Source organism: Herpailurus yagouaroundi, unplaced genomic scaffold (genome assembly GCF_014898765.1).
Source record: "Herpailurus yagouaroundi ecotype Mexico unplaced genomic scaffold, PumYag 139, whole genome shotgun sequence".
Classification (NCBI taxonomy): Eukaryota; Metazoa; Chordata; class Mammalia; order Carnivora; family Felidae; genus Herpailurus; species Herpailurus yagouaroundi.
The window spans coordinates 13,014,061-13,024,538 of NW_024412394.1; the positions used below are offsets into that span (position 1 = coordinate 13,014,061).

The 10,478-nt window shown below is 45.2% G+C and overlaps 1 protein-coding gene across 1 annotated transcript in view; it reads left to right on the plus strand.

Annotated features, from left to right (window-relative positions):
• Positions 1-7,411, plus strand: part of MEP1A (meprin A subunit alpha) — a 36,397-nt gene extending 28,986 nt beyond the window's left edge. The window contains exons 11-14 of the mRNA XM_040473700.1: positions 1,145-1,618; positions 2,351-2,524; positions 3,041-3,341; positions 6,606-7,411. Of these exons, the coding sequence (XP_040329634.1) occupies positions 1,145-1,618; positions 2,351-2,524; positions 3,041-3,341; positions 6,606-6,762 (1,106 nt within the window). The 3' untranslated portion in view covers positions 6,763-7,411. The remainder of the gene's footprint in view (positions 1-1,144; positions 1,619-2,350; positions 2,525-3,040; positions 3,342-6,605) is intronic.
• The last annotated feature ends 3,067 nt before the right edge of the window (positions 7,412-10,478 follow it).

A 10,478-nucleotide genomic window follows, 5' to 3' on the forward strand; every position in this document is an offset into this window, starting at 1 on the left:
CCCCACTCCTGCTCTTCTAAGAGCCCAGCATAATGTCTGGTATGTTTTAACCCCTCAGTGAATATTTTAACCACTCAGAAGTCAGAAATAGCATCAAAAATTTAAGTGAGGCTGAAATACACTTTTGCAAGAGGTCCTAGACCCTCAAGATCCTTTCTGGTTTCTTACGCTGTCCAGCCCAGGACCCCATGTTCTAGAATGACCTCACTTCTTACTCAGTTCTTTATTCAGAATTATTACTTCGCATTCAGTCTCAGGAAAAAAGCAAATAGACCTAGTTTTCACTAGAATGTGAATATCTGGATAGTAGCAACCCTGATTGTATTATTTGCTTCCTGAAAGAGGATGGATCCCCTACTTGGTGGAATTTCAGATAATATGGAAAACAGAAAAAATTAGGTGTTAGTGGGTGAGTCGGTTCTGCATAGGGGAGATCCAGCTTGTCCTGTATATGAACATTTAATGTAGAGTCTGTCATATATCTCTCTAGCATCAAGTCTTAGGTTGGACCATATGAAGTTGCCATTATTTGACTCTGAGTTTACAAAATGATTGTTTTATATGGTTCGGACTAATATTTAGGTATTCAGTGCAAACATCAGGGGCTGGGGTGCATTTATACCATGAAACCCATGGGGAAACACAGAACCTATGGAATTTAATAATAATGGAAAACAAATTCTGGTTAAGATTTGAATATGAGGGGTGTCTGGGTGGCTCAGTTGGTTAAGCATCTGACTTTGGCTCAGGTCATGATCTCACTGTTTGTGGGTTCAAGCCCTGTGTCGGGCTCTGTGCTGACAGCTCAGAGCCTGGAGCCTGCTTCGGATTCTGTCTCTCCCTCTCTCTCTGCCTTTGCAACTCTCTCTCTCTCTTTCCCTCAAAAATAAATAAACTTAAAAAAAGATTTGAATATGCATGTGAAAATAAATTATAGTGTATCTTTTTACAGTTATTTTCCTTCAGTAGGTATGTGACTTTGGAGAAGTTCCTTACCCAGTTTATAACAGTATCTACCTCATAGGGATGCTCTGAGGATTACATTAGATAACTCATATAAATCTCTTGGCCTGGTACCAGATTCATAGTCCGTGCTCAATAAATGTTGGCCACAGTTGTCACCAACCTTATTCTCTGTCCTTAGGAGATTTGGACCAAAATTGGAAAATTGCCCATGTGACACTTAGAGAAGAAACGAAGTTTCGCTACCTTTTCCAGGGCTCCAAAGGTGACCCCCAGAACTCAAATGGGGGAATTTACCTAGATGATGTCACCCTGACGGAAACCCCATGCCCCACAGGCGTTTGGACAGTACGGAATTTCTCGCAGGTCCTTCAGAGCACAGTTAAAGGAGACAAGCTCCTGAGTCCTCGATTCTACAATTCAGAGGGATATGGTTTTGGGTTGACTTTGTACCCTCATGGCAGAGCAAGCTACAGTCCATCTGGCTACTTAGGAGTTGCGTTTCACCTGTGCAGTGGGGAGAATGATGCTATCCTGGAGTGGCCAGTGGAAAACAGACAGGTGATAATGACAATACTCGACCAGGAACCCGATGCCAGGAATAGAATGTCCTCAAGCATGGTGTTCACTACCTCTAAGTCCCAGACATCTTCAGGTAGGTGCTCTAAGATCTGCCACTCGACCCAAAAGGGCCAACAGATGTGGTTCCCATCTGTGTACAAGAGGTTAACACCTCCTCTCACATTTCCTCTTCGGGTGTATCAACAGCATAGTCATGTGGGAATAGTCAGCTGAAAATTTTCAATGTCATTGCATCTCCCTTCTCTTTTCAGAATTTACTCTTCAAGCATTTACTAAGGACTTGCACTGGGCCAAACTCAATGCCCTGTATCCAGCATAGAAGCAAATCAGGCAGCTCCTGCTTCGTCTAACTCAGTCTAAATGAGAGGACAGAAACTGCTAATCATTTATCAAATACTCAGAATTTCCTAGCCTCTGTGCCGAACTAATGCACTGACTCCTAAAATATTAGTGATCGTCAGCATGTCAATGAAACAAGCTTGTATCAATAAAGAAATGCACAGACTTTTTAATTTTCAAATGAAGAACCTTAAGCCTTAAAAGGAAGAGGCTATCGCCATCCTGTCTTTCCCTCTTCACTGAGGAAGTGACCTAGTAATGGACAAATGACCATTCAGAGCTCTGGTTCTCTGCCCCTCCCCCTTCCCAATTCTGAGTTTTGATTCTCCTGGAAAGCATAAATAATCTGATTTTTTCCAACTTGTTTTTTTTTTTTTTCTAAGAAAGCCTATATACTCATTAAAGACAAGTTGGAGAGTGAAGTATAAAGAGGTAATGTGATGTTATGTTACCTATAACTTTGCAGCCATAAATGACTCCGTCATCTGGGACAGGCCGTCGATTGTGGGATCCTATCATAAGGACTGTGATTGTTTTAGAAGCATCGACTGGGGCTGGAGTAATTTTCTCTCCCACGAAATGCTAAAAAGGAAGAGTTTCCTTAAAAATGACGACCTTATACTTTTTGTGGACTTTGAAGGTACTTTTCCTGATTTTCCTGAATAACTAAACCTATGTTCTGGGGCTTCTACTGACTTTACACCGATTTTTAAGCATCTCATGCGGGATAGGGATTGTTTTGAGGACCAGGTTAAAAAAAAAAAAAAAGATGTGCTCTAGGAGAGCTATTGCTCAAGGACTCTCATCTTTATTTTAACAGTCCTTGGGAGAAACTAAAACTTCAGTGTCATCTTTTTTTGATAATTTATCAAATATGACAGTTTGCTGACTTCAGTTTAGTTTGGGTCAGTGTATCTATGCTAGCTTGGTGCTTCTTTTTCAAGCTGGATAAATAAAAAATGTGATTGCATTAGTTTGAAAAGAAAAACAGCTAGCATGCGAATCAGCCAGATTCAAAGCCACCTCTCCATGGCACTGAAGGTGATGTCCACGAGGGATAGGGGTGGCCCAAGGAACTTTCTCCAGAAGTGGAAGTTAATTGTAGTCAGATATTAAGTATAGATGTTCCTCACCGCCCTTTGTCTAATTCCTCAAGATATAACCCACCTTCTCCAGACTGAAGTTCAAATTGAAGACACAAGGCTGATTCCCCAAGGCCTCGTTCTCCAGGGCCGGGAGCAGCAGACCTCAGAAGAAGGCACAGGAAAGGGCTTGTTAGAGAAAGCCCTACCCAGCAACCTGGACCAGGGGCAGCCCAGCCGACGGAAGCGGTCAGTGGAGAACACAGGCCCCTTGGAAGACCACAATTGGCCCCAGTACTTCAGAGACCCATGTGACCCGAACCCTTGCCAAAATGAAGGCATCTGTGTGAACGTGAAGGGGATGGCGAGCTGCAGGTAGGCTCCCTGGCCATGTTGTGGGGGGGGGGGGGCGGCCCGCGGGCAGGCGGTGGGTCAGCAGAGGTGAGCCCAACATTTGCTTCCCCCTGGTAAAAGGTTAGGACAATGACTACATCAGATGGTCAACTGGACGTGTCAGTCCCTGACTCCACAAAGCTGTGCTCTGAATCAGTGGGCCTGTGCTGTCGGGGCACAGAAGGGGTCCTGCCAGGGCAAAGGGGTCCCACATCTCCTATCTCTTGACGTTTATCCCTTCCCCCGCTCTGGGATGTGATCAACAGCGTCTTGAATGTTGTGATTTTTTTTTTTTAATTTTTTTTTTCAACATTTATTTATTTTTGGGACAGAGAGAGACAGAGCATGAATGGGGGAGGGGCAGAGAGAGAGGGAGACACAGAATCGGAAACAGGCTCCAGGCTCTGAGCCATCAGCCCAGAGCCTGACGCGGGGCTCGAACTCCCAGACCGCGAGATCGTGACCTGGCTAAAGTCGGACGCTTAACCGACTGCGCCACCCAGGCGCCCCTGAATGTTGTGATTTTGAACTCCACTGCAGCGCTCACAAAAGTTCCAGGGACTTTCTACTCCATGACCTGCCTCAGTGGGACTTAGGGCCAAGCTTATGTTTACTGACTGCCAATGTTGTTAATTATGATTTCTGTTGTCTGTTGTGTTGTACTATTTTTATAGCTATGTTTTTAATAATAGTAATAAGGACATCTGATATTTTTTGACTGCTTGCTCTGGGTCTTGGGGTCTCCTGAGTAGTAAACATGCGTACTCTAAATTATTCGTCACATCCACCCTGTGACATAAGGACCCCCCTTATCCCCATTTGGTGCTTAAGGGAGCTGAAGTTTAGAGAGGTTAAATAATTTGTCTAAAATTACCCAGACATCAAATACTGAAGCTGAGACTTGCATCCAGGTCTGTCTGTCAGCACGGTTCGCTGTATTTAATTGTCCTTTTAATAATGTTTGTTGTTTGCATAAAATATTTCATGAGAGGATATACGTGAGGACAGAAGCATCGATTTCATCTGGCGGGATAGTAGCAGAGGTAGCGACCAGTCTGCTCGGCTCAAAATACCTACGTTTCTTCGGAGTTCTCTTCAATCTCCACTTTGTTTCTTCTTCTGTAAACTCTTAGTTTGAAATAATTTTAGATTTACAGGTACGTTGCAAAAATACTGCAGAGCTCCCCATTCCCTAATGTTCACATCTTACCTAACCACAGTACAATCTACAAAGCCAAGAAATGAACATTAATGCAACAAAATAGTGTTAACAATAGCATTACACCAAACTATAGACCTTATTCAGATCTCTCCAGTCTTTTCACCAATGTCCTTTTTTGTTCCAGGATCCGGCGTAGGGCCCCACAACATATTTAGTTTCACGTGTCCTTAAGCCTCCTTCAGTCTAGGACAATCCCCCAGTCTTTCCTTCCCTTTCACTACTTTGACAACTTTGAAGAGTACTGGTCAACTATTTTGTAAATTGTTCCTCAATTTGCAGGTATCTAATGTTTTGTCATGAGTAGGTTGAGGTTGTACATTTTTGGCAAGAGTCGGGACACCTGATGCCAGTGGGCGTTATGACTGGTGCTTCTAACCTTGATCATGTGGCCAAGGGGTGTCCGTTCCTTACGCTGTTGCTAATATATGTCTTGGGAGAGACATTCAGAGATCATGCAGCATCCTGCTTTTCCTCAATTCCTCATCCGCTGATGTCAGTGCCCATCGGTGAAACCGCAGCAACAATACCTCTGTAATATTCCAACGGTGATTTCCCATTCCCCCCAATCCCTCCGCATTCACTAAGTGACATTCTTCTGTAAAGAATAACTGTCCACTCCTCACCATTCATTTATGCATGCGATTACTTATTTCTATCGCTAGGGACACACAAATGTTGATTTTATTCTATGGGCTATAGTTCCATAATGCCAGTATTTCTTATGTTGCTCATATTGTCCCAGCCTTGGCCTTTGGGAGTCCTTCCAGACTGGCTCCTGTGTCCTTTTTGCACACACTCATTTTTCCATGAACACGATGTTACTTTCTGGCACCACAGGATACTCCAGGCTTATCTTTTACTCTCCCTGTCCCAGCCCTGGAGCGAACCGCTTTTCCAAAGAGCCCTGGTTCCTTTTATTGGAGAATGTCCTCCTTGTAGAGGGCTCCACAGCCATGGGTCTGCACTGCTTAGCTGATAGGTCCTTGGATACCAGATTTCCATATTTCCCAACTGGCTTCCTCCTCAGAGTAAGGACAGCCAGTGGTTTCCACTTGTGCGTCACCCTCTGCTAAACCCAATGATTCCTTTTCCACAAACCTACAGCTTGTGGTATAAGCTCCTCTAAGGTAATGCGAGGGAATTAATTAAACTGTATTTGGAGGGGACTGGGCCAGAAAAAAGATTGAATGAACTTGCTGTTACGCACTGATTTGTAAGAAGCCAACGTCTAGTTTGGAGGAAGATCAAAGAGCTCCGGCATTAGTAAGAGCAGTCTGTGACTTCTGATTGTCACATTCCACTCTGTGATTAGACTTTGTGGTGAGGAGATTGTTTGAAACAAAGGCTAGAATGGCTGCCATGGAAAGGATGAAACATCCCCCTCAATGCCCTGCTTCTGAGGTTAGTTGATCTCTGTACCAAATGACATTAAAAAACAAACCAGCAAACCCAGGGGGTGGCCATTGTGTGCCTACTGCGTACCAAACATGACAATAAGCACGGCGTGCTCACGATCTGGCATATTTCAGGGCAGCCTGGGATATAGGTGACAGGATGCTCACGTTTCAGCAACACTCAAATTGATATTGTTGGAAGATCTTGGGCTCCCACCAATGCACTGAGCCAGACTCTTTCTGGAGAATTTCCCCTGTAGCTTATAGTCCGAGCCAGTGTGGACAGTGTATTCTTCAAGTACCCCACACCTTCCTCCTAAGCCTTGCACGTGGTGGCCAAGAGTCCCCGGTCTGGAGACAGACCTCCGGAAATTAGGCTTTTAAGTGTGAAACACTAACCGTGTGACCTTGAGCAAGTGATTTAACCTTTCCTGCAAGGACAGGATAATAAGAATAAGGGTAATAAGATAATAAGGATAATAAGAAGGGTCTGGGAATAACTACCACCTCCTAGGGCTGTTACAAGGTTGGATCGACTCATGCAAAGCCTGGAACGGGGCCAGGCACGTGGAGCCGCTCCGCCAGAGGCTCGGGTGGCTCCCATACTCCTCCTGTGTCCTGTTCCCCTAGGTGCGTCTCCAGCCAAGCCTTCTTCTACACGGGGGACCGCTGTCAGGCCATGCAGGTGCACGGCAGCCTCCTGGGCCTGATGATCGGAGGCACAGCCGGCGTGCTCTTCTTGACCTTCACCATCATCAACATCCTGTCTCAGAAGCCAAGGCAGTGACACGCCTGCTGACAGCAGCCAGATCACAGAAGCACCTTTGCTACTTCAGACCTTCCTTTCTGGGCCTCAGCACAGTTTGGGGCAATTTTTAGCAGCCTTGCTTTGAATAGGCCTCCAGCCTCCGGTGTGGCCATCATGGTTCTTCTGCCCCTGATTCCCACACGGTTCTGTGACCCTACCGTGTGCTCCGAAGGGGTCTAGCGTGTCCTGGGACAGCATCCACGACACTTCAGTGCGAATCACTTATTTAATTGGCTGTCTTTCCCGTAGACTGTAAGCTCCATGTGGGCAGGCCCTCATTTATCATGTTAGCTCCAATGCCTGGGGGCACACCTGGCTGGCACATCATGAGGACTCAATAAATACGAATGAATGAAATACTAATGAATGAAGAGCTAAGTAATAGAAACTCTCGCTCCTACTGCAGATAAAATAGATACGGTGATACTTATATGTCATTTATATTAAAATCAAATACTTATTTTTCATCAGACACCATAGTACTCAATACACAGTAGCACATCAGACACAATAGTGTCGTGGGTGAGAGGAACATTCCTCCTTGCAGCAGACTTAATGGCATTTGCTTTCTTCCTCCTCTGATTCTAAAAATAGGTCTTTAATAAATTCAATAAATATTGAGTCGGTACCTTCTGTGTGTCCAACATTGCATGTAAATTTGTGTGTGTGTGTGTGTGTGTGTGTGTGTGTGTGTGGAGGGAGGGTTGTCCAAAGCTCCCTCAGATCTGTTTAAGTTTAGAGTATATTTTATATACTGTTCATGTATAAAATTACTATATTAATAAACGGAAAGTATCTGGTAGAAGAAAGTTAAAATTTTTTTAATGTTTATTTATTTTAGAGACCGAGAGGGAGAGAGAGAGGCTGAGTGAACAGGGAGGGGCAGAGAGAGAGGGAGACACAGAATCCAAAGCAGGCTCCAGGCTCCAAGCTGTCAGCACAGAGCCTGACGTGGGGCTTGAACTCACAAACCACGAGATCATAACTTGAGCCGAAGTTGGACGCTTAACTGAGTGGACCACCCTGGCACCCCAAGAAAGTTTTAAAGAAGTATTTTTAGACGCCCTTTCTTTCTGCAGTTCCTAAGGAGATAAAACTGTCTGGTGCAAGAAAGTTCCAAGATAGGTCAAGCCATAGGAAAGCTGAGATTCCCATCCCCAGTTGGCACAGACACCACAGAGGGCTGGCTCTGGATGTTTAATAAAGGAAAATACATCAAGGAGCCTGAGTGGTCCAGGAGTTAGGGTACCAACTTCCTAAGTACACATTTTATGGCCATTCTGTAAACAAACATGATGGGTTAAGAAGAATCCCTTGAATAGAAAGGTGTGGGGAGGGTACGTAGCAGGTGCAAACAGCACCTCTTGGGAATGACTCTCTAGTCTGAGTGCGTCAGTGTCCCTGGGGACCTGGTCAAAGCACAGATTGAGGGCACCACTGCCAGAGTTTCTGACTCAGTAAGTCAAAGGTGGGTCTAAGAATCTGCACTTCTAGCACATTCCCAGGTGACATTACTGTTACTGGTCCCTGGACGGCACTCGGAACCGTGGTTCTGATGGAAAACGGGTCTGGACGTCAGATACCTTAGACACATCTAACCAGCCGTGCAATTTTAGTAAGGTCACGTAAGCTCTGGGTCTTAATTTCCTCATTTGTCAAACGGAAGTAATAGTGGACCACCTCCTCTCACCCCACTTTAACACATCCCGGGGTGCAGAGTAATAAAGTGGGATCATGGGTCAGAACGTATTTTAGAGTTGAATGTGTGCAGATGTTACCTTTTAGTTTTCAGACCAGATGAGACCCTATCCAGCCACCAGCCAAGACTTCTTTCTATCTCCAAAAACCAAATTGAAAATAAACAGCTTCCCTATGGGCTTTGCAGCCTACGAACCCACACTACCTTTCCAGCTAGGCCTGGAGGTCATTCCCTCCACAACCTTCCAGTGTCTCACCTCAGAAGGGAGCTCCGCGGGGCACCTGGGTGGCGCAGGAGGTTAAGCGTCCTACTCTTTATTTTGGCTCAGGTCACGATCTCACCTTTGGTGGGTTTGAGCCCTACACTGGGCTCTGTGTTGACAGAGGGGAGCCTGCTTGGGATCCTGCCTCCCTCTCTCTCTCCCCTTACCCACTCACACTCTCTCTATGGCTGTCTCTCAAAAATAAATAAATAAATAAACATTTAAAAATAACCTCATCAAAACGATGGTAAGAAGGTACCAGAGTGAGGGTCAAATATTTTGATATTTCTCTGTAGGTTCTCACATCCAGTAGCACACCTACCATATAGGTGCATCTCCGTTGATGATTGATGGTCATTTCTATCGGTTAAGAATTGAGTACCTCATGGACTGGACACGGCATTTAGCTTTTCTTTGAGCCTGAAGTTTTCAATCATTCCAGGAGGGTTGGAAGATATCTTATTCTTCTGAGGTGTTGGGGTGGTGGTGGAAAAAATAGGCATTCGTGACAGGCGAGAGAAATGCACATTTCATCACCTCTGGGCAGGATGGGATTTAGACGGGCAAGGTGAGAAGGCAGGAAATTCTCTGTATCTGGGTGCTTGGTTCCTTGGTCTTAGTGGGAAGGAGGCAGAGTAGTTTGAACATCTGAAAATGTCTCGTGCTTCCCCCGGCTTCTCCCATCCCTGGTCCTTTCCCCTTCCCCCAACCGGCTCATTTCCTTCTGTGAAGTGGCCTGGGCCGATCTGGCCATCCACCAATGTCAAGTTCTTCGGTTATATCTGGAGCATGTGGGTGGGAGAAGTGCTCGGGACCCATATGCCTTTACTTCAAATGTTACAATGAAACAAGATTCTAAATTCTGTCACACATTAACATATTTGTCATCCATCAAGCCCCACAAAGGTCATCTAACTTGTTTTCTAAATGTAGTGAAGTGTCTGCTCTGTGAAGTTGCTCTCCAACGAGCATCTTAGATTAAAGGTTCATTCTAGGAACGTGCAACCAAATAATTTGAAGGCCAGGAACAGAATCGTCCAGCTCACGATCTCTCACCTGGGCACTACTGACATTTTAAACTAGATATTCTTTGCTGGGGGCTGTTCCGTGCATTGCAGGATGTCAGCCGTGTCCTAGCCTCTGCTCACTAGACATCGATGCACCACCTTCCCGGTTACAAAGACTGAAAATGTGTCTAGATGTTGCCCAATGTCCCATGGGGGCTAAAATCATCCTGGTGGAGAACCACGGATCTAACTGGATCAGCCAATGGAATATTCCCTCAAGTGAGGAAAATCAGAACCAAATATAGTTGTAATCCGAGATTCTACTCCACATTTAGTTCACTGGGCCTGGCAGAATTTTGTACCTATAAGTGTTTGATAATTCCATTTTACTGATGCAAAGACGAGTTCATCCTTTATACTACACCACCCTCTGGTGTGGTTTGCGATAGCAATATTTAAAAGTTTTTGCCATAGAGGGGCGCCTGGGTGGCTCAGTCGGTTGAGCATCCGACTTTGGCTCAGGTCATGATCTCGCGGTTCGTGAGTTCGAGCCCCACGTCGGGCTCTGGGCTGATGGCTCAGAGCCTGGAGTCTGCTTCCGATTCTGTGTCTCCCTCTCTCTGCGCCCCTCCTCTGCTCATGCTCTCTCTCTCTCTCTCAAAAGTAAATAAACATTCAAAAATTTAAAAGGAGAAAAGGTTTCACCATATATATTTCTGCAGTACAG